The sequence below is a fragment of the Nelumbo lutea genome, chromosome 7, assembly GCF_056320005.1.
Source record: "Nelumbo lutea isolate HS-2025 chromosome 7, American lotus-T2T, whole genome shotgun sequence".
In the NCBI taxonomy this organism is placed as follows: domain Eukaryota; kingdom Viridiplantae; phylum Streptophyta; class Magnoliopsida; order Proteales; family Nelumbonaceae; genus Nelumbo; species Nelumbo lutea.
The window spans coordinates 17373141-17397731 of record NC_142690.1 but is presented as its reverse complement, the minus strand read 5'-3'; the positions used below and the strand labels follow the sequence as shown (position 1 = coordinate 17397731).

Here is a 24591-nt window from a genome sequence, read left to right as displayed (position 1 = left end):
TTTGAAAAACAAAACACAATGACCGGAAAATAACATGAAAGGAAGAACGTTAGTAAACAAAGAAGTTAATCCACCACCAAGTGTAATTGAATTGGAGGGTGTTGATAACAGAGGTTCCATGAGAATTAAAGATTTGTGCAATTTCACCTTGCCCACGATTATCCCGTGAAGTGGTTCGAAATAATAACCGTATGGCCCAATCTTAAGCTGTTGGTTCTTCTCTACTTCTGAACCACTGTGCACAAATAAACCCAAGAACCAGAACCAAGTTGGATAGTAAATAATGGCAATTCGTCTATTCTCCATGGACTCGAATTCAAGCATGTAGATTGTAGACTAAAACAATAAACAGCAGACACAGACATAAGCATTGAGTCATTGAGAGGTGGAGTTGCCGGAAGAATTTAAACAATGTCCAATGGCTGAACAACGGATGAGATTTAAGAGATTCACTGCAACGTGGTACCTGAGCTGGTCGCCATTTTCGCTTGGAGCTTTTGGAATGTGACCTTTGGATTAATCGTAGAGAGGCTTCTTGGGTTGGTTGGTGGTAGTCTTCAGCTTCTCTTAAAAACAACCCCCTTCAAGGCTTCTTTCACCTCTCTGTAGAGGTTGATGCATAGAATCTTGGGAAGAGCATCGTCTTTTATCAAGTTTAACCCCCCCCCCCCCCATATAACTCTGGCGCTAAGCAGTTAATGGTTTTGAGGCTGAGACACTGGGCAGGGTATCTTTTTTTTCGCACCAGGTTTAGTGCTGGTATCCTATTACTACAGATTTGATTTCGTAGGGTACTGGGTTACATGTAGGGGTGAGAATACCTGGAAGCGAATAGAATTGATCTCAAACTGGTCGTGAACTGACCCTACCCAATCGGGTGGGGCTTGGTTCCAAATTTTTGAAACTGATTCCTACCTAGGTCAGTTTCATGGTCTAGGGGTTTACCCTACCCGAAGTGACCAAATGAAATGGCCTTAGTTGGCCTTGGTGGAACTATCTTAGGAACCGATCTGGTCTTGAAATAAACCCTACAATATTTTTAAGGATGTAAAGATTTGAATCCAAGCACTCATGGTTACAAAAGTCATGGTCTCACTTGACCATTGAATTATTTAAGTGATTTGATCATTTATTTTCATTCTAATATTTGATTGTGTATAATAAATATTGTAAAAAGTAATATTTACAAAACTTAAATTATAATGACAAATTTTGAACCATATATTAATATATTATGATAATCTCCATATTAAATTACTCAATCTAATCAATAAAGACAATATAAGTTTTAAACTATATATTATCATTATTGAAAATTAAGTTTTTAAAGGACATGTTTCATTTTCTTTTTGGAAGGGGGGAGAGTACAAAAAGAACGTGTTTAACAAGTAGACCCTGGAATTGACCTCAGAACCACCAACGCTAGAACCGACCTTCATAGGATAGGTTCCAGCTCTAAAAACCTGGAATCGACCCCTACATGGTAGGTTCCACGTTCTTCCATGAAACCGAACCGGCCCATGCTCACCCCTAGTTACATCAAATAATCTTGCCCCTTAAGTCAGAGTCAAAATAGAATGGTTTAAATAATTGGCCTTTTTAGAGTTCATTGCAGAATAGTGAAAACTTTGAAAACAAGATTCCTATATTTTTGTAAGAAATAGTCCATGTTTGGTTGCTGACGTGGGATTCATCCTTTTAATTCTTGTTCATCCTGAGCAAGAATAGACAAAGAATGAATAACATTAGAGCTTTGTTTACAAAATTGTTGCTATGGGTTTCATTCTTTTTAGAAAAAAAAAATCATTTTATAGCACAAAAAATGAGGTAGCTTGCAGCATGAAAAATAATCATGCCCTATTTTGCTCATTTCATTGTTTAAAGAAATTCTATGCCAAGTGTTGTAAAGTGCCATGCTAGGTCTACAAAAGTGTCAGCATAGATGTTTACTGGCAGATTGCCATGGAAACTTACACCGATGGACATTGACCATTGGGCAATACTAATAAGCATCTATGTTGACGGTATTGGAGAACTAGGCTGACAGTTTATGATTGTTGGCACAAAGCTTTTTTGAAGAATGAAAATGAGAAACATAAGGCACTTGTTAGTCTTAAAAAAAATCATTTTTTAGGAAAAAACATTTGTTTTATAGTAGCATTTTGTCATTCTACATGTTTTTACCCACTCTTGTTCATTTTAGAATTTCATCTTGGGTAAGAATGAGAATTGAACCAAACATGGCCTTATCAAGTTGATTTAGTAGGATAGACAATAGACTTCATGGGACCCACCTCCACTTATGTAAGTCGGAGAGAGAAGGTAGTTGGGATTGATTAATTAGTAATTTAATCCAAGGGATTAAAGTATTGATATTATGGGCCAATTTGGATACAGATACAAGTATACTTTGGAAGCGCATGGATACAAATGAAAAAAAATGGAAATGCTTGGATACACTAGGAAAACACATACAAATTTCATAAATACATTAATAACACTAAATTTAAGGTCAAATAGCCATAAATAATGTATAAATATACAATAAATATATATTTAATGGTGTGCATAAAAATATATTATAATTAATATAGTTGAATGTATAAATATCATACAATGCATTAATTAAGAGTCCAAGGCACGCCTATTACATTTATCCTAATTATTATATCAATTATTTTTAATTTTTAACTTTAACAAAAAAAATTTAACCAAATATTAAATTCTCAAATATAAATTAAATGATCAATTAATTAATAATTTATAAAACTATATAATTTTAGATTAAAATATATAAATGTGTTAAATTTTCTAAGATGCATATGAAAATTCATAATTTTTAATTATTAAAATTAATATTTTATTATTAAAACTTTTATTTCTATAAAATTTTTAAAACTAAAAATTATTATGCATATAAATGTAAATTAGTGGGTTTGGTAGATTCAATTTAATATTATATTCTTGAATATTTTGTAAATACATTTTTATTTTTTGTAAATAAAGAGATATTGTTATTTAATGTAACTAAAATATTAATTAATAATTATAAAAAGATATAAAAGTTGTAAGATATATATCATGCACAAATTTATAAATTTTAAGTACTAAGATAATTATTCTATTATTAATATTTTATTTTCATAAATTTTGATTTGTATAAATTTCTTGAGATTAAAATCATCTTATGATGTAAATGTAGAATTGATAGATTATTTTTTCCATTTGTTTATAAAATACTACTTTTAAATATTATTTCTTTTAATTTTTATTTGGAGTTATTAAACATAAATATTGATTATTTGTTTGGATGGACGCAAAAGTTAATAAAAATTGTTTTATTTCATTAAGCAATGCGATGAGTTTTTCAATAGAAAGATGTTGAATAACGGTGCATAATTTATCTGACATGCGCGTAAAATTTATGAGTTTTCTGGTTTGATTTTCTGTAGGATTTGATATGTTTTTTACATAAACGATTTGGATGCGTCTTCCTCAGTTTGTGTCAAATGAGACCAATGATCTAGGTCAACTCATTAGGAGGAACCAAGTCAAGCATTCGAGTTGCCTAAAAGAATGCTTGACTTGAATTTTCTTTACCTTAGCCTGGTTAATTTGCTTGCACATCTGCAAATGAATGATTTGAGTGAAATTTTGTTTCTACTCTTGCTCAATCTTCGGAAGAAGTTGCTAAAATCTGAAGCAAAGGTACGTAATGCCCAATTTAACATTCAACCAAAAATTTGCATTTCCATGCGGCTGTATTAAATTTTCAGCTTTTCCACAGCATTGTGTAGTAAGTGGATGAAACGTTAATGTTCACTAGCTAGGATGTATATGGTCTGAGGTGCAAAATCCAAAAGGTCAGGATGATCCTAATATTCCATTTATATTTATTGGCAATGCAACCTTTGCATCTCAAAAATTAATGCAAAATTTGCTCCACCTTCCTCCTCTCTTAATTCCCCCTCAGCTCTCATATGTATAAAGTAGGGTCGATCGGGATGACACCGACTTGCTTCATATATATAGGTCACTCCCAAAACATGCAAATAACTTTGCTCCTTGCTACCTCAACTCTCCACATCCTTTTACTTGTCAGAACCAAACCTGAAGCAAAAACTAAACCAAAACCATTCATCAACCATTCAATTAAGTTAAATGACAAGATTAAACCAGCAAGTGCTTAGGTTAAAGGGCAAAGTAGTATTACATTGCATTGAATTTTATTGGCCTCAAGTGCAACTGGCATGGCATGTATAGTACTGATTTAGTGACTGCATCGTTTTCATTCAGAAACTTAATTTGCCTCATGACCATGGTGCAATAAAACTTGCAAATTTCCTCCCAATCCCATCTTTTGTTTCCCTACTAAAATTCAAATCCTCTAATCGTCTAGTCTTCTTCTTCTTCTTCTTTCCTCTCTATTAGTTTAATTCTTAGGTAGGCCACAGTTACCAGTAGCTGGTTTAATATAAGTTCCAATTGAGAGGATACGATTATCACCAAGAAAGTATCCATGAAACCCAGCAAAACCACCCAGCTGCTTGCCCATTCCAATGTAGAATTTCGAATCCTCGGAATCCCCCTTGTTCCTTCCATTAACAAGAACATAAGAATCCCGCATACTCTCTCGACCACCGAAGGGTCCATATTGGGATATATTGGTCCCGAATGTGAGTGACACCAGACCAGATTTTGCATCATAACTTCCTCTAACCCAAGTAAGAAATTCTGACGGATAATCAAGATCAACCTACAAACATGTACTTAACAAGAAGCCATATAATTAAGGTTCCGTTTGGTTGCATTGAAAAAACAAATAAAAGAATGAAGTGTCAAATCCTTATTTCTTTTACTGAACTAGCAGTAAACAAACAGATGGGGCCCGTTACTCACCGTGGTGAAATTTAATCCACCATCTCCGCCATATCTATCGGACAACTCAAGTTTTCCATTCTTCACGTAATTGAATCGTAGAGAATTGATGACAGACTCTCCATAACAAATGAAGATTTGTGCGATTCCATCTTTGTCTCTATCGTCCCAGGGCTGACCACAGGCTCTAGCTCCATATGGCCCAACCTTGACCAGTTTCTTCTTGTCATCCCCTAAATCCAAAAACCAAGTTACATAGAAGCAGATAATAATAAAGTCTATCATTGTTCAACAGACTCAAATCAAGCATGCAGACTGTAGGTAGGGATCAATTAAAACTAAGCATACATAAGCATTGATTAGCTAGAAAATAATGACTGAGAGACAGAGAAGCCGTTCTGACTCCAAAGTAGGTAACGGGAAGAACAAAAATGGACCAACTGCTCCGGATGGGTCACGGAAAAAATGGCCGGCCGGCAAAGGCCGCCTTCTGCTTAAAGACCGATCTATATCGTAAATCCTCCATTTTGAAGTAGAATTATGTACACATACACAGACAAGTTACAAAGCAAGTACCCAACAGAAATGGGATTTAAGCTGTTCAACGCATATGGGTGGTTGCTACGTACCTGAGGCTGAGGTCGCCATTTTCATTAGAAGCCGGTGCAATGCGACGGTCAATTCATTGTAGGGAGGCTTCGTGGGTTCATTGTCTTTCTAGGCGCTCTTCTTCGGCTTCTCGTTGCTACAAAAAAAACCCTTCAGGCTTCAAGGCTTCAACATTTGATGTTTGACTGTTCTGTATTCAAATCTTAGCAAGGAAGAGAGTCGTAAATCACAAATAGTCTGGTGCAGCTAGTCATAACTTATAACTAAGAGCTATTATGGTAGATAGAACTAGTACTACTGCAGGCCTAATTAATTAGAGGCTGGTGGTGCAGTCATTACTCACACCCATTATTCCTGGTGATAAGCACTTAAACCCCATCTTTTCTCGTAAATACTAAAACCTTCCCTCACCTAACCAAACAGACTTTACTCTCCCTTACGTTACAAGCTGACAACTGAACCATGATAAATGCTAAAATGCATATACACCTTTGTTTGAATATTATTTTTTCTTTTTGGATTTAATTTCATTCTTTCCCACCAGGTTTCCAAGGCATTAGCTAGGTGGGAGTATAATTACCCCTACCGATTTGATTTCAATTCTTGGACCGAACTTCCCTGCTCCTCTACTTCTTTTAACAATTTTAAGGATATTTCGAATATTTTAAAATTTTTAGATGTTTTGAGTATTTAAAAAATTGCCGATATTGGAGATAATAAGGGTGTTTATTATAGGGGAATAGCATATAAGGGCAACTTTTGGGGGTTTAATATCAATAAAAGTAATATATTTAAAAAAATTAAAAAATATGTTAACTTTTTAAAAATAATATCAATAAAGGGCAAAAACACTGTTCATCTTCTTCTTCTATCCATTTGTTTACCAGAGCCGTCATCCGCCGCCACATGCCACCACCCGCCACCGTCGTCTGCTGCCGCCCACTACCGCCTCCGCCTCCAGCAACGTTGCCAGAGGTGGCCAGAGGCAGAGTTGCTAGCGGCGGCAGCATTGGTGGTTTCTTTGTCCAATGCCGCCACCTTTGCCCACTTCTGCCTCCACCTCCGACAATGTTGCCGGATATGGGTGGAGACAGAGGTGGCGGTAGCAGCGGTGGGTAGAGGAATGACCACCAGTGTTGTCGCCACCACCTCTGCTTCCGTCCACCTCTGGCAATGTTGCCGAAAGCGGCGACAGGCGGCAATGGATGGCGGTGGCAGGTGATGGTGGGCGGCGGCTCTGGTGAAGAAATGGCAAGAAGAAGATGATGAACAGTGTTTTTGCTCTTTATTGATATTATTTTTAAAAAGTTAACTTATTTTTGAAATTTTTTTAAATATATTACTTTTATTGATATTAAACCCCAAAAGTTGCCCATATATGCTAGAAACCCTGTGTTGAACTTCATTTTTTATTTGGAAGCTAATTTTGTAGATTTTTTAACAAATGAGCAATTAGATAAATTTGATATTCTAGCTTAACGAAAAGAACATGAAAAAAAAAAACATATTTTATAGCATGTGATTTACTAAGCTCTCTTATGTTCACAATTCCATCGGAGTTTTGTTTTAGTGTAAGTATCATGATATTGGATGAGAAGCGAAGTTGCATGAATGATGAAAGTTTGAAAATGTGCATAATTTTTTATTTTCAATTTTATTTGAAAGTTATTTGTGATTTTTTTTCAATCCCATTATGAATTTTTATTTTCAATTTTATTCGAATTCTATTGTAATTTTTTCAACTAAATTTATTATTTCATATATAACCAATTGTACACATTAAATTCAAATGAAATAAAATTTTTAAATTTTCCTTTCAATTTTGTCTATCTATTAAGTTTTTTGTTATTTTTTATTATTTTTTGCCAATTTTCATAAAAATAATCAAAAGGTGAAAAAAAGTAAAACCAATAAGCCCATGGGCTAGGCCAGCCAGACACAACATAGGCCCACTAGTGCTTGGGCCTTGGGATGTGCCGGCCTCCCCTTTGGGCAGATTTGTGCCAAGCATCCATGGCCTATGTATTGGCATGACTTGATTTGCTATAGTGTGGGCGGCTTAAAAAATAAACATATGCTAATAAATACAATTTAAATTTTACATATACATATTTAAATTGAATCAAATAGGATTATACTGGATTTAAATTGAATCAAATAGGATTATATTTAAATTTAAATTTTACATATACATATGCTAAAACAAAAGTTGCAATTCCTTGTATGAGCTGGGCTTTACTTCTTTATTATCAGAATACATAATGTAGGTAGGGATGAGCATTCTCTTTATTCGGTTAAAACCTAGATCAAAAAAATCAAAATTAAAAATTGAAAACCAAATTAAAGAAAATCAAAACCACAACAGAATTTTCGGTTCGGTTTTGGTTAAAACAAAATTATATATGTAATATATAATATATAATATATTGTATGTTATATGTTATATATTATATATTACATGTTATATAAGGAAATTTGATATATTTTTGGGTAACAAAATTCCTAATTTTAAACACTGAAATCAGAACTAAAATTTTCAAAAATCGAAGTAACCAAAAACCAAAAAAATCAAACAACCCAAAACTGAATAATGCTCACCCTTACATTTAGGCTTGAGCTCTAGCTTGGCTCGACCATCGGGTCTAGATCTTGAGCCCGAGCATATCCCTCATATAAAGCCCCATGCCTACTCTCAAATTTGGGTGTTAGCACTCGATTTTTTCTCGATCCTCCGCCTAAATTTAACTTACACCCGAACATCTGATCAGACCATTCCGATCCTTTTAGAAACCAAAGAACCCAAATCTCAACCCCCAAATCCTCAAAATCCACCATTGATCTCACTTGATACCCTCAAAGCCTCAAAATACTCCTCTCCCCAAATTGCTAAAATTCCTTCCATTGCAAATTACCAAAATACCCTTCATTTAAATTATAAAAATGCCCCTTAAACTAAACTCCTAAAGTATTCCCATCCCAAATTACCAAAATACCCTTGATTAGATTACCAAAACACCCATCCTTCCAATTTCCAAAAATACCCTTCATGTCAAATGACAAAAATACCCTTAAAGCTCCAAAATACCCCTCATCCTAATTTTACTAAAATACTCTCCATTACAAATTTCCAAAATATCCTTTACACTATGTTTCCAAAATACCCTTGACCAAATAACCGAAACCAATGTTTTTAAAACCGATGTAGAGGTCGACTTGATTTTCCCAACGGGTCGTGGATCACCGGTTCGATTGAGCAGGTCAAACAGTTCAGTCCAGTGACATCATAATTAAAAATTAAAAAATTATATATATATATAGAAAATGATATAAAATTATAAATAGCTAAATAAATGTCTAAAATATCTTAAAACTTATAAAAAATGCCTAATATTTACAAAAAATATATATCCAAAAATGCAAAAATCGACCGCTTACCAAGTCGTCGGTTCGACAGTTCAACCATTCGGGTCATCTGGTTCACTGACTTGTCAACAGTTTTTTAACAAATCTCAGGTTTTATGAGAACCAGACTTGGAAAGTTGATTAGGTGGTAGTTCGATCGTCCAGGTCTTCAGCGGGTTAAAAACCTTGACCAAAACAGCCCATCTTTCCAAATTCTCAAAATGTCCCTAACCAAATTACCAAAATACCCTTCATTCCTTAAATTTCCAAAATGCCCCTTTAACCAAAAATATCAAAATACACTTTTCTTCAACAAAATTATCCAATTACCCTTCTAAACCTACCCTTTCAAACCCCAAATCACTAAATTGTCTCAAAATTACCAAATTGCCCTTTTATCCTAAATTAAAATTTTACCCCAAACCTTAAATTACAAAAAATACCCTTTTTGAACCCAAATTACTCGTACACTCCCTATAAACTTGTATCACCACCCTCCAAACCCTAACTTACCAAATCACCCCTTTTTTGTGGAAAGTTTATTAGCCCCCTTGTCTTCCCATTATAAGAAGAGGCTCAAATTGGATAAGAAAGGGGGGGGGGGTCTCTCTCATTGTTTTTCTTTTGAAAGGCTATCGAGCTTGGAGCAGAGAGAGACTCTCAAATAAAAGGTCTCTTGATTTAAAGAGAGAGAGAGAGAGAGAGAGAGAGCGAACATATAGAGGGTTTAAAAAAGAGAGCGGGAGAAAATTTGAGAGTGGAGGGGAAGATTCATAGTATAACCAACGATCACCACTTCCATTCCCACGGTGTTATACAAAGATTCCATCCGACGCTCTCTCTTTAGTTCACACTCTTCAACCTCCAACTGATTTTCGGTTGAGGCCTCAACTTGCCACAGCTCTGCCCTTGACCTGCTCCCACTGCAACTGCCAAGTGGGAACTTTCATAACACTAATCTCAATGACCTATTTCATCTTAGTCATCCAAACCTAAACATTCGAGTTGCTAGTTCAGCAAGTACTAATAGCAGCATCGTTAATCTATTCGAGGACTACAATAGGTAAAACTTTTACCTCATTCCCCTTCTTTCATTCAGGGTTTTTGCTTGTTGGTTGAATAGGTTATTTGTTAGACTAATCTTGATTTCGTTTTTCGGTTGCTTATCGTTGTTTTAATCAGTTCGCTCTAACTAAAGTTTGGGAGTGATAATCGTGTATTATTCAACACCTGGGGGGAAGTTGTCTCGCTCTCTCCACTCCTCAAACTTATCAATTGAGTGCGAAGGTGGGGAATTTTGATAGAAAAGAGGTGGGGATTCTCACCCTTATGCTCAGGTCCTTACATCCAAAAAGGATTGGTCTGAAGGAGGGGGAAGATGTGATCTCAGCGACACCCTTCCAAGTTGCCGAACAATATGGATTCCTAATTCATTGAGCTGCAATGTTTCATTGCTTTTATGTAAGAATTAAATTAAGAAAAAAATCAGAAGGAAACTGACATTCACACTGACAAGAGAGAGGGGTGCCTAACCCCTTCCTCTCTCTCTCTCTCAACTTACTCATATTGACTTTGTCTTAGCAGAATGTTATGGAGTCACCATTAATGCTATTAATTTCGAAAAATGCAAGTGTAAGAGGCCTATCGCTCGCAGTTATGTATTCTTCTGGGTGACGATTCCATTTATTCAGTCATGAAGTGAACTGTGATTTTTTTCCGTTGTTCACATTGGGCAAGAAGATTTTTTAGTCAACAATGAAACAGATTTATTTATATTAAATGACCTGACAACCCAAAAAATATTGAAGAAAAAATATATTATATATTATTAATATACTTTTTTATTATATAAAATATTATCGGGTTGGGATTGGGCTTGGGCCCAGGGTCTTTTTGAGAAAGCCTCAGCCCAACCCGAAAAAAGGTTTGGCCTAGTGTTTTGGGCGCAAGTCCCAGTTTGTTGGCCTAAAATCATATCAAAGCCTGCAAAAGAATGGGCCAGGAGGCGCAGGCTGACCCATTGGCTTACCTGATTCATGTATAGGTCTAGCCATGTGGTCTCGGCTGTGGCCCGTTGGCCGGAGCTCTTTCTTTCTTTCATTTTTTTTTTTTGGAATACCGATTGGAGCTCAATGTCATCAAGATCAGACAAATGATAGACCTTCCATGGTCAAAACAGTCCCAAAATTTCTATAGCAGGTTGAATTTTATTGACTTTAAGTGCAACTGCAACTGGCATAGATAGTGACTTTACAGATATTTTACAGCAGGATGAATTTTATTGATTGCAACAGAGACTTGCTACAATGATTTCTTTCCTTATGTTTCTTGCTGGTTGTAGCAGAGACTTGAGACCTAATCCCGCTGCACCTAGGGATGGCCGGATGGGCTACCCGTCGACTTCCAGAGTCCCCTGAAGTATTCTCTTTTCGATTGGTTGAGGAGGTGGCTTAATATAAACTCCAATTGAGTTGATCGAAATAGTGTCGTATCCATGAAATCCAGCAAAACTATCCTCGCTGTTTACCACCATTTGAATGAAGAACTCCGAATCCCCAATGCGCGCTCCACCAAAAGACCCATACCCGTTTTCATTGGTTCCAAATTCAAGTGACACCAAACCTTGAACAGGATGATAACGTCCTTGGACCCAAGTAAGAAACTCCGGTGGCTGAAGATCAATCTACAACACACTTAACAAGAATCCATTAAGGATGCGTTTGGTTGTATTTAAATTGACATAAAAAAAAATCAAGGTTAGATACTGTAACCCACCGTCTTGAATTGTGATCCAACAGTTCCGCCATATCTATGGGACAGCACAAATTTTTCATTCTTCAAGTAATTGAATTGTAGAGAGCGAATAATAGGACCGTCATAAGAAATGAAGATTTGTGCAGTTCCACTTGCACCACAATCGTCCCAGTAGGTTCCTCTGTTGGGTCCATATGGCCCAACCTTAACCAGTTTCTTGTCATCATCTAAACCATTAACAGTCATCGTATCATATATGTTAATTCTTTTGTTGGCAATCTCTAGGTACGTAGTTGGGATGCTTTCTAATTGGATCATCGAAACATGTCTTACCAACAATATTATTTATCCATTTTCAAGATCAGCAAAACGCTACGATATGCATGCTGTGAGTGGTCATGCTCTCCACACAAAAACGAGTGGAGTAACATGGGTTTATTCTACGGAATCACTCTTTAGTACATATTAGTATCATGTATAAAGACCACATAGTTATTGCAATATGGACTTATGACGACAACCAATGGATAAACATGGAAAATTTATCTTGGCAAGGTTGTAATTCACACAATGCCTAAAGTAGTGGAGTAGGTTTCAAACGCTTAGGTTGTGACCTAAGGTGTGAGAGTGAGTATTCCCAAGAAATATCAAACTAGAACAAACCCACTATGTGTTCCTAGACTTTATGACAAGTGAAACAAGTGGTGTTGCTTTTGATCTTTACACTTGATATTAGTATTAGGCTAAGCGTCAAACTTGTCTATCTTTGATGCGCCAACTAGAGAATTCCTTCTAGGTTACACACCTAGATATGTTGATCAGATATTAGGGATGAGAGGTGAACTATTAATCAATATGATAGGATCCGCTATTATGTTAAGGCATAGAAAATGGTCTATATAAGCATCTTGTGATGGATACTTACTTAAATCTTCCAGTAGTTACCAAGCAGTTCTCCCCCAGGGAATTCGCCACCAAGTAGCTCGTCACTAAGGCACGCCACCACCGGGTCGAATAACGAGGTACTTTGCCAAAAAATTTTACATCGCAAAACATTGGTACGTGGCCGAAAACGGTTACATCAACAACAACCTTACATTGTTTGAAATCCGATTGTTCTCCTTTTCCTGTTTTTATCAAAAAACAAATAAATGAGCTATTAAATTTGATAAGAAATCACATGGTATAATGATCTTTGAGGGTTGATTTTTGGGGCTCCAATCTTTTAGATAGGATGATTAATCAATGAAAAAAATTATCTATAAGGTGGGATGAAAAATAAGTGGATGTTTGATATGTTGGTGTTGTATGTTCATTGTGATTCTATTTTAATGATACTTTAGTGCCACAAAGGCGATTAGGCTTTACCAAACCATAATCCTATTCGATTGGACTATTAAGTACAAATTCTTTGTATGACCTCTTATCCCGGGTTATGTAAAACTCACTTTTAAGAAAAATATCATTTTGACTTTTCTCGCCAATCTCACAACACTTTCAGCCATGTATTGAAAACATTTCTCATATACACTTGATTTTATCATTCATGGGAATATGTTCCCAACATAGGGTTGTAATGTGCTGTTAGGTTGGTTAGGTGCATACTGTGAGGAGCAAGTCCAATTTCACTCAGGGGAGCCATTTTTGTCAGAACAGGATCTGCTCCTCACACTTGGGCGCCTCATATGCACAGTGCATTGAAAGCATCTCCTGTGAATAATAACTTAAAAGTACGAGAAATATTCTCAATGCATGGTAGGATGTGCGTGTGAGGTGCCCTATGTGAGGAGCAGATCCGGCCTCATTTTTGCCTATTTGGCGTCCAAAGGTTCCTAATGGCATATATATATATATATATATATATATATATATATATATATATATATATATATACATTGCTACAAGAAAAATGGACTAGGCCGCGGTTTATACCCGCCAGATATCTGAAGAACTGCTTACATTGGTTTCAGGAACGGGCACGGCGGTTTTAAATTTAAATCAGATTTAAAATTTTCCTGCGCCTCTTCGTCTTCTCTTTTCTAGTTTTCTTCTTCCCGCCCTCTTTGTATCTCCCTGCTCTCTAACTTCGCATCCCCAGAACTCTCTCTCTCTCTCTCATTTTTTCATTCTCTCTTTTTCTATTTCTTTTTTTTCTAAACCTGAAGCATGCGGGAGATTGGATGTGCGCCTCCAGCCATTAACTCTCCATTCGATCTAACTACTTACAATCCCTAACCTCATAATCTCTCACTCTCCAGTCTCCAGAGCCAAATCCCCTATCATTCATCCATCGCACTGCATTTTTTGGATCGATGATTCCTCAGGTATGCCCGCGACCAAACTGCAGTTTGTCTCTCATTTCCTTCCCTAGGATCTCAACGCCATCTATATTTTTATCTTGCTCAAAAACTTCAATTTTTAATCCATTTCACAATGTTTTTGTTTGGTTTGTTTTGTTTAGGGATATACTTGTTTTGAAATCCTTGATTCTTCTAATTCCTAAATCCCCTTCACTTTGAGGCTAACTCCTCCTAATTTAAAACATATAATTTTTTTCTTCTTGTCGCCCATGCCAGAGGAATTCCCTTCTTAGTTTTCCTTTTTATTTGGATTTCTAGACATTATCTCTTAGAGCTTTCATGTGCTTAGTTTTAGTTGATATTATGTTTACACAAAGGTGTTCTTATGACACTTACTGCAATAAATATGGTAGCATCATTTTAAGCATTGTTTATGTTTTCCAATGCCATTCTTTTATTGTTTTGGCTCTTTTATGTTATTATGACAGGTTTACTATAGTAAATCTGATTGTAAGTACTAATTGCAGATAAAAGAACCATATAAAAGGGACAATACTGCTGAAGTTTCTTCCAGGTTTCCAAATGAAAAGGGAACCATGAGGTAGAATGTGGTAAGTTTGAGGAAATAGGACCAGAAAAGGGACAATACTGCTGAAGTTTCTTCCAGGTTTCCAAATGAAAAGGGAACCATGAGGTAGAATGTGGTAAGTTTGAGGAAATAGGACCAGAAAAGAGCCAAAGCAATATAGCGAGCAGCCTAGCTGAGAAAGCCATGTCAGTTGCTGCTCCTGTGGTACCTACCAAAAGTGATGGTGAAGTGGTTCAGGAACGGTCAGCATCATGGCACTAGCACTTTTTTCTTTGAATTGTCTATAATAATAATAATCTTTTTTTCAAAATTTTAGAGCACCTCCCAATTTTCTACATGTGGACAGGTTGGTAGCAATGCTGGCAGAGGGACAGAAGGGTGGAATCTTGAAGCTGCTTGGTAAATTGCTTTGTTTTTAGTTTGATGAGAGAAACATTACTATTCCAATGAAAACACAAGAATACGACCACCAAATGTACCCAAGATGGAACCTCTCATAATAAGAAACAGGCCATTCTATTGTTCCCTTGTCTTGTTCTTTCATGGATGAAAATAGAAAAATACAGAGCTTGGATCTGATGAAAGCAACGAGTGTGAACACACTGAGAGCACAACATCCAGCCACATATCGTAACATTCCATACTTGTGTGTTAAGTTCATGGAGAGGTGTCCCCTCACTCTTTGATAAAAGATGGTTCACAATGTGCATCTGTTTCTGTTCTAACTTACCCAACGAAGTTCCTACCATTTTGATTATATAGTCTGATTATGTAAAAACCAGTCCCATCCCCATGTTCATTTTCCGTCGAATTTATTTGATCTTTTAGTTCTATATGGTAATAATGGAAGCATTCCGTACTTGTGAGAAACAGACAATGCAAGCAGTGTAATGGCTTCACAAAACAGATAAAATCATGGAAAAAACAGATCTTCTAGCATGAATAGTAGTTTAAAAATCAAAAGAACATATTGGATCTTCAAGAGTTTGGATTTGTAACTGTATCACATCTTAGAAGAGTTTGGACTTGAGTGGAAATTTAATAATCTTTGATTTTATTTTTGTTTTATGGATATTTTCCATTACTTCTTTTAGTTATCTTTATCCATTTTTTGATAGGCAAGTTTTATTTATGGGTATTTTCCATTACTTGCATTTAAAAAAATGCAAGTTTTAGTTTCTATATGGATTCTATAGGATTCATTTGTTTCTTTTCTTTGGATTTGTTTTTGATAGTGGGTTAATGGCATAGGATGGTACTATTATAGTGTATGTGGTGGGTAAAGAAACAAACCAGATCTTATATAGAGGGAAATAGGAGAATATAAGCATTTCATATTTGAAATATAGAACTATTAAGAAATTTTTAGAATCAAATGGTTTACAGATAAAAAGGACTAAGACAGAATATATGTACTTCAATTATAGCAACAATCAGAAGATATAGGATAAAATCAATTGCCAAGAGATGCCTTAAGCAATTATTTCTGCTGCCTTGGTTTGATAATCTTATAGTGAGGGAGAAATTGAAGGGAATGTTGCTTACATAATCAGAGCATGGTGGAAGTAGAGAGGTGCTTCTGGAATCTTGTCCCTTTGACAAACCAATAAAATTGAAAGATATTTTATAGGAAATAGACAAGTTCCTTATTCTGAACCCTGATACCTGCTTGTGTTCTAATATATCCCCCCAACAAATTTCCTACGTTGGTTTGCAGAATTCTTGAGTTTATCTGCATGATGCTTGTTCTATGGTCACCAGTAGTTGTTCCTCTCTTTCCAACACTAGTGCAAGGCTGGGCAGCACAAAATTCTTCTGGAATTGCTAAATTTGCTTTCATCTTAGGCCTTTAAACTGCTATTATGATCCTTATTAACAAAGACGTTCAATTAGCTCATGACCAGGTATATCTATTAAACCATTATTTTCCTTTTGAACACAATTTATATATTGAATAGGGTTATGGTGGGTTTTCAAAGTAATTGAATAAGATTTTACATTGAAACATGTTCTTTATTTAATTTTCATTGTGAAAAGAAAATTAGGGTGAAGTGTAATTTGTAACATTCTATTGTAGAAACTTATTTGTGAGAAAAACTTGGTGATAGATAAGAGCATTCAAACAAGATATGTCCAAGCAATCAGATCTGCCCAGCACTTTATATATATTGAAAATCAATATTTTCTTGGATCATCATATGGATGACCATCTTACAAAATGCAGGTTTGTAGAAACTTCTTCTATATGGATTACACAGTTCATGTACTTTGAAATATCATCACTTACACGAGAGGCTCTCTTCCACTGAACTTATATTGTAATGGTGCATCTTATGCCCCAATCCATGCTAACAATCTTTGTTTATTTTCTTGTTAAATTCTATAGCTTGATTGGTTCAGCAAATATTGTAATGCAGTCCAGTCAAAAGGACTAAAGGTTTATGCTCCAGATATAATCTTATGATTCTTTTAGCATGAGCTACAAGTAAGCCCGCTCAAGCAGACCCAATTCTTTGAGAGAGAATGGTGTTGGATATGCTTGCATGGATTGGGCACCAAATATGATTCCTTTCTCAAAGATATTTCTCAGTTTTCTTGGATTTTGTATTTTCATTTTAAGGTTGCTTATGTTGCAAACTAGTAAATTTATAAAATAGATAAGTTATGTAATATGGCACTCGCAATAGACTATGGGAGCATGAAATATTGCTTTGAGCCTTTAAGAGTACATTGTGTGTTACAAGTTAAAACTTGACTCCCTTGATGTGGTGACGAGATTAACATAACATTTGTCGTTGCCTAAGAAAGATTTTTTTTAATTGAACTTGGACCTGGGTATGAGTATAGGAGAGTTTGTTCAGATCTGTAGAACAAATTGAAGCTATTCAAAGCATGTAGATAATGCACACAAAGCCATCTCTCCACGAATTAACCTTGGTAGGGACATCACTTTAACAAACAAAATGAAAGGAGAAACAACATTGCTATTGATTGAAAAAAAAATACCATCTCTTTATTAAATCTGAACCATGGATCAGCCAATCATATCTTTATTTATTGTTTGGTATTGGGTACCCCAAGAGGATATTCTTGACTTAATAGCAAAATGGAAATTGCATCTTCTAGCAACAGGTGTAGTTTCACTCTGGGTTCTCTCACCTTGTATTCACCTGGCTTAATCTTTTGAGCTATATTTCTGTGGTAGAAGGACGCATTATGGTTGTTGCATCACTGGTTCCCAACTACTTGATGGGTGTCATAGTTGGGATTGGAATTGTTGTAAGGAAACTGCTTCCAGAAACACCTGTATATTCCCTTCTGTTATCACCTTCACAAGCATTGTCATTTTCATATGTAGGTAATTATAATGCTGAGCTCTGGATTCTTCTGTGTCCTACCTGATCTTCCCAAACCATTCTGGCGATACCCAGTTTCATATATCAGCTACAGCTCATGGGAATTATAGGTACATGTTAATTTGAAAGAATCCAATTCCCATAGACCATGGTTAGATTATTCTATAATACTCTGTTTATTTCAATCTAATTCTGATTTTCCTATAATTGGTTCATATCAAAACAACCACCTTGGGAAATGTTTGGTTTATTTTATGCTTTTTATCTAGGCCAGATATAACCAAGCTGCATGATCTTACCAGAAATATATAACGTGTATATGTGCCTCTTGCATCAATCACTTTAACTCATAGCATCATTTTCAAATACTGATGACATAACTTATCAAAGATCGTAACATATTATGTAGGGCCAATTCAAGACCAATCTAACTGGGCTCAAGTTTGATCCTATAGAACAGGGTTATCCAAAGCTCACAAGAGTTCATATTCTCAAGATGATTTATGGGATTGCACCGAATCGTTCCAAATGGTGGGACGTGGCTGCTATAGTAGTCCTTCTCATATCCTACAGGCTGATCTTCTTCATCATACTCAAGTTCAAGGAGAGATTATTACCATGGCTCCACTCATTTTATGGCAAGAGAACACTTGCACTCCTTAAGAGGAGGCCTTCATTCACAATGAAGCCACCTATGGTCAAGAAACAACACCGGTCTTCTCTCCCATTATCTTACCAAGAGGGTCTCATCTCTCCACTCCCCTAAAGTAGTAATTCTTGCACATAACAAAGTTCTATGGCTGCTGATAAGTGTGGAATGCATGATTGAATTGTTTTAGGGTTTTTGAAATCTCAATTAGTGTCAAAGTTAGAGTTTATGAATTCTGAATTTGGGTTTAGGGAAAAGGGATCAATTGCTGTAAATCAATTGAGGCCCAAGGGATCTTCAGAAAAGGGATCAATTGCTTGTCAGACTGTCTAGGAATTTAGTGGATTAATTACATAGATGATTGGGAAAATTGAACAAGTCATATTGTGAACTCAAAAAGATAATTTGCAAAATCAGATTGAGTATGCATTTCACTTGTTAAATTTGAAAAGCTATAAAAATTTCATTGACATAACTATGCATGTCGATGATAGTGGTTTTGAATTTGGACTTTGGAATGAGTTGCATTAGGTGACTTGTGTTGTGGAGTCGATAATAGCTCTGTATCTATTTGTTAGGTCTTTTACTTTTTCCATTTCATTTTATATTTTATCCCTTTTTGTGACATTATTAGCTTGATGTATATAAAATAAATGAAGGTATGTTTACATACATGCGTGCAGGTGCAAGGATCTATGCAGGATAACAGAACTAGAAACAAGGTGGCAATGTACAAGTCAGTCACTCAAACATGATACAACTTGACACCTGACCTACTGGAGAAGTTGCCTCCAACTGATTCAAGACTCAGGCTAGATCAGAGGCTTTTGGAGAATGGGGAATATGAACTAGCAAATGTAGAGAAGCTTAGACTTGAACAGCTACAAAGACAGGTAGACTTCAGTGGATACTTCTATTCCTTAACATTATTCTCTTAGTTTGCATCACTTGTGGAGGCTTTTCTTTTTTCTTTCTTTTTTTAATCAGCAACAAAGAAAATATAATTTTATTAATATAAGCAGAACTTGTACATCTTCTTTAGACAATTGAGAGCACAACATTGGTGGTGAAAAATCATGATACTCTCTTTTGGCATGAGTGACCTTGAGAATATTTTAATGGTAAAAAGAATAACAAAAAATATCTTAAGAGTAACAATTGTCTTCTGATTGCATCTTTGACTAGTAAAGATGGTGATCGTTATCTCATAGAACAATACATTGAATATGCTTTCATTTTTTTTAGAGGGATATTGGAATTATATTTGAGATCAACACTTATTTTCTATGCATTTCCCTTATTGTTTTAATTGAATCAATGAAATGTAAAAAGTGGACAATCAAAACCTTAAAGAAGTGTAGTTGAACATATTGATGTGACCACATGTATCAAGAAATTGAGGGATCATCAAAAAGTTAGTGTAATTAAACATTGAAGATGCTTTCTCTTTCTTTAGAGGAATGCTGGAATAGGTAATAGTTCAAATGAAAGGGTGTATTAATATTGTCTTCTCGTTATTTTACTTGACATGTGTAGCTTCATGTCATTAGTTAGATAGCCAAGAAAATATTAGTTTTTAAAGATTGCACTAAAATTAGTTTATTTTTCTTTTCTTTTTGTGTTACTTTTCTTTACAGGTTGTAGAGGAAGAAAGGTTGCTTTGTAAGAAGGCCCTTCATTTCAGTTTCTTATCATTGTTGGGTGAATGTAAAATGAAGTAAACAAGGTTGCTTTGTAAGAAGGCCCTTCAATTCAATTGAATGATTTGATGTCTTTATTAGCTTCAAGGGTTGTATAAGTGTGCATATTAAAAATAGATCGAAAATAAGTAAAATCATAACCTTCTCATGTTGTTTTATTAGAATTTTCTGTCTTTTTTTTTTCTTAAAAAAATCTTTTACAGTTCCTATACCAAACCATGTTTTGAACTACTCAAATTTAAAACCATGTTTTACGGTTCTTGCTCGAATTCCAATTATAAGTGATGCAGTGCTAATATGCCCTTATGGATGCTATAGAATATTTTGAACTACTATTGATATTCCAATTAATTGCTTAGAATTCAGCCCATGTAGATTTTAGTTACTATTCCTAATATTTATATGTTTTGATTTGCAGGTTCAACCAATATGTTAAGTGGATTTGCATAGGAAAATGTGCTGCATTATTAGATAATTTGATTAAATTTTTTTTTTAAGTTCTTGTACTATTTATATGTCAACTGGATATTGTAATTGAACAATGTCTTTTGGATATTCTAATATATAACTTTTGAATTAATAGATTTCGTATTAAATTGCTTTTTATCAATTGGTTTTGCTGTATTAAACAGGTACGAAAATGCTAAATCAATAAAAAATTCAGGTACCACAAAAATATTATGTGGGTATATGCATTTTTAAAAAAAAAAATAGGTATATACCAGCGGTCATGTCTGCCGGCTTAACTATCAACATGACCAAAAAATGTTAGAATAAATAAAAAAAGATCAAAGCCAGCGGTCATTAAACCGTTGGTTTAGCCACAAACAACACATAAGGTGGCGGTCATTTAGCATATAAGCCAGTGGTTTGGACCGCCACCTAATAACACAAGGGAGTTTGACAGAAACCTAAGATTGCGTCTTGTGGTATCTAAGCCGGTGGTCTAAACCACCACCTGGTTAATTCTAAGCTGGCAGCTCAGTGTGACTGCCGCTTCGGAGTGATTTGAACCGGCCACTTCTAAGGTGGCGGTCTTTTGCACCTAAGCCGGCAGAGGTTTAGGGGGCAGACTAAAGATCACCACCTTAGATCAAGGCTGGCGGTCATGATTTTCTTGTAGTGTTACCAACTAATGGTTAGTCACAGTTGGTGGACTGGATGAATTGTTTGATTTGTCTAGTGATTAATACTAAAAAAACCAGTTTGGTTTCACCAAAAAATTCTTCAAATCATATAATAAACACTCCTACTCCCATGACCCTCTGATCTGAGTGGTCGAATCATTAACTTGTACAATCTAGATAATGGTTTTGCCCATTTTTATTTTAATTATTTTTCATTTTTTAAATGCAATGTACCATCTGCTTGGATTAGACTGTCGAATCTCTGACTTGGAAACCAATGGCCAAAGCAATTTCGATTATGGGTTTGAATTACATTTGCCATTTATGTAGGTATATATGTTATTTGAGCTTTTTAATTGGGTAAAGCCCAATAGAATGGCCCAAAACTGTAGTAGAATGGTTTGGTTTGATTTTTACATTAAAATGGTTTGAGTTAGTCTAAGAATCTCTCAAACTGTAATTTACTGATTGGTTTGAGATTTTTTTCCAAATCGCCCTCCCAAACAGGCCATAGTCGATGTGCATGGGTAAGCTTAGTTTCATTATTGGTAAATATTCATTAATAAAATTCATGAACATCGGCCAATATAAACCTATCCAGATTTCCTCATCAACATTGTGATGACCAATTTTGTGAGGATAAAAAAGCCTAATGGTTTGCATTAAAGGCTTTGTTCAGAAAGAATACAAATACAAATATATACAGTATTGCAAATACATACAAAATAACATAAAATTCAAGGTTTCGCACTCTACAAATTTATATTTCTACTCCTTCCAACTGAACCAAAAGTTCAAAACATCAATACTCAACCCATTCCATGTGACAATTTCCCGCAAATAAAAATTTTAAGACTTTTTTAAATAAAATTTTTTATAACTTTGACCTGATTCATGGCCTAACTTGATTCAAGACTCGGCTCACAGGCCAACCTGGCCTATGACACAACACAAGCCCACACAGGACCGGGCCGTGGGCTGTGCTGGGCTGACCCCAAAATATCCTAGGGAAACATGGCCTGGGATGGCCTGCGGGCCCTGCCATGCCACTTTGCAACAAAGGTCCCATCTTTCCCTGGAAAAATAAACTATTTTCCTTTTCCCATGTACATATTCCGTGCAATAGAGCAAACAAATTTGTCCTAATCGCTTTCTTCGTTGCATGGTTTACTGGCTTAAAGATTTCTTAAGCTCTTTGTCAAATAGTTAATGGATTCAAGCCGTGAAGCAATGAAAATGACAATATACAGGGCTGCAAAATGTTAAACAGTGTCATTAACATGAAAACGGCATAGAAATTTTTTTCTGCTTATTGCTGGCAATGTGGTGATGATGGAGCTGGATGACAACACATCACTATTGACCTCACCCAACCAGCATCCGGTGGCTGCCCTGCAACGTATTGATGCAGCTAGACTAGGAGAGGAGCTCACCGAGCCCTGCTTTAGGTAATGGGCCCTAAAACTGGTCCTCGTTTGAGTTTATGCCTTGCCTTACAGTCGCAAGCCACAAGTGTATGGCTGCAATTTGGGCTGGGTTGGCCCAAACCCAACCCTAACCTAAGCCGAAAAGATGGGTTGGGTTGGGTCGGGTTGATGTTTGAGTTAGGGTTAGGGTTGAAATTTATGAATTTTTTTTTTTCAGGTTGGGTTAGGGTTGACCCCTTAGTCAACTCGATCCAACCCGAATCCAACTCTATATTACATGTAATATATTAATATATGGTATATGTAATATATACTATACATTGATCTGTTTAGATGCATGATATTTGTATAACCCCCACCACATAGTATCATGTATTTCTTTTAAGATAATTATTTTACTTAATCCTAATCAGAAAGACTAAAACCTTAATAACCTTATTTTATGTTTTTTTTTGAAAATTTTATTCTTCATCTCCTCTATGTTGTTTTCCGCACAAGAAAGATCTATCATAACTCATAATAAACTATAGTCATTTTCTAACACTTGTTTTTCTATATTTTATACCAAAAGAACGAAAAAAAAAAAGTCAACAAATAAATACTAATGAAACATATTATTAATACATATAGTAAAAGTTGAATTAAGATCTAAAATGGAGAAATTCTATGAAGTTTTAAGGGATGGGAAGAAAGTTGGATTGGGCCCAACCTGAGCCCAACCCAACCCAAAATTGACTTCGGGTTTAGTTGGATTGGATTATGGTTGAAGGAATTTAGTTAAGGTTTGGGTTAGGGTTGGGTTGGGTTGGTCAGGTTGGGTAAGGGTTAGGGTTGGGGTTTAGAACTTAGGGTTAGACCAGGTTCGGCGCCTCAACCCGACTTAACCCGGCCCGACTTGCAGTTCTACACGAGTGAAACGCTGTCCAATGTCCCACATCGCCTAGCTGATAGAAATAAGAGCTTTTAATTTACATTCATTTGCATGTGTAGAGTGTCTCTTCGGAGACATCCGATAAAATTGGAACGATACAGAGAAGATTAGCATGGCCCCTGCGAAAGGATGACACGCACAAATCGAGAAATGGTCCAAATTTTTTTTTCCACTTTCCCCCCTGAATCGATGTTCTGGACCTTCAAGTTCTTAAAAATTTTCCTTTTTTTGCATTTTGTTGTTGTCGTTAATATTGCTCAATACCAGAACTCATGCTCGTAGGGCTGACAAACAGGGTATTGTTTTAGGTTTTGTTCGAGAAGGAATTTGGTTAAGCTTTTCTTTCTGCTCTTGTCGTTAATATTGCTCTCATTGAGAAACTGAGTATAGTTCTGGGTTTAGTTTGAAAATGAATTTGGTTATGAGTTTTTCTTTTGGCTTTCTTGTATCCTTTTTCTGTATTCGTGAGTAAAAGAAGATTGAAGGCGTTATTTTCTCCTTTTTCTGGCGGAAAAGATAGGTGTTCAAACAAACTGAAATGTATAACTGGGCATGGATGTTCACTGTTAATGATATCTCTTTATCAACTTTATTTGCATTCTGTTTCTTAAAAATCTTAACTTTATTGGCGTTATGTTATTTTGCTCGAAAAGTTCTTTTCTTTTTTAGAATACCAAGAACTGATATCATTACATTGATTACATGGAATTCAGAGTAACTAATGGTTTGAAATGATAATAATTACGGTTAGTGTTTTTAACCTATAGGTACATGTTGATCACCATGATCATAGTAGCAAAGAAGGTGTTAAACCAACGCCATGAAGGTACCTGTGACGAGTTCAGGGCTCGCACAAACCTAGGATGAGC

The 24591-nt window shown here is 35.6% G+C and overlaps 2 protein-coding genes, 1 long non-coding RNA gene and 1 other non-coding gene across 4 annotated transcripts; 2 read left to right on the top strand and 2 right to left on the bottom strand.

Annotated features, from left to right (window-relative positions):
- Nucleotides 1-4125: 4125 nt before the first annotated feature.
- Nucleotides 4126-5717, bottom strand: LOC148845390 (inactive protein RESTRICTED TEV MOVEMENT 1-like). Its single transcript, XM_088953443.1, has 3 exons — nt 5508-5717; nt 4900-5111; nt 4126-4756 (listed from the first exon to the last, which is right to left on the bottom strand). The coding sequence occupies exons 1-3, from the start codon at nt 5530-5532 to the stop codon at nt 4433-4435; spliced, it is 561 nt and encodes a 186-aa protein (XP_088809569.1). The 5' UTR covers nt 5533-5717; the 3' UTR covers nt 4126-4432.
- Nucleotides 5718-9492: 3775 nt separating this feature from the next.
- On the top strand, nt 9493-10612 carry LOC148845389 (uncharacterized). The gene is made up of 2 exons (XR_016101774.1): nt 9493-9952; nt 10072-10612. It is a non-coding gene; the product is annotated as an uncharacterized LOC148845389 (long non-coding RNA).
- A 666-nt stretch (nt 10613-11278) lies between these two features.
- Nucleotides 11279-11889, bottom strand: LOC148845388 (inactive protein RESTRICTED TEV MOVEMENT 1-like). Its single transcript, XM_088955870.1, has 2 exons — nt 11665-11889; nt 11279-11572 (listed from the first exon to the last, which is right to left on the bottom strand). The coding sequence occupies exons 1-2, from the start codon at nt 11887-11889 to the stop codon at nt 11279-11281; spliced, it is 519 nt and encodes a 172-aa protein (XP_088811996.1).
- An 11895-nt stretch (nt 11890-23784) lies between these two features.
- On the top strand, nt 23785-23887 carry LOC148845387 (U6 spliceosomal RNA). The gene has a single exon (XR_016102740.1). It is a non-coding gene; the product is annotated as a U6 spliceosomal RNA (small nuclear RNA).
- The last annotated feature ends 704 nt before the right edge of the window (nt 23888-24591 follow it).

Bases quoted from the DNA above. Each gene is read 5' to 3' on its own strand.
- LOC148845390 (XM_088953443.1), bottom strand. From the start codon at position 5,532: ATGAAAATGGCGACCTCAGCCTCAG. The intron at 5,112-5,507 runs GTACGTAGCAAC...TTTTGGATTTAG, and splicing joins AATGGCGACCTCAGCCTCAG to GGGATGACAAGAAGAAACTG. The intron at 4,757-4,899 runs GTGAGTAACGGG...ACATGTTTGTAG, and splicing joins GTGGATTAAATTTCACCACG to GTTGATCTTGATTATCCGTC.
- LOC148845388 (XM_088955870.1), bottom strand. From the start codon at position 11,889: ATGACTGTTAATGGTTTAGATGATGACAAGAAACTGGTTAAGGTTGGG. The intron at 11,573-11,664 runs GTGGGTTACAGT...AGTGTGTTGTAG, and splicing joins TTGGATCACAATTCAAGACG to ATTGATCTTCAGCCACCGGA.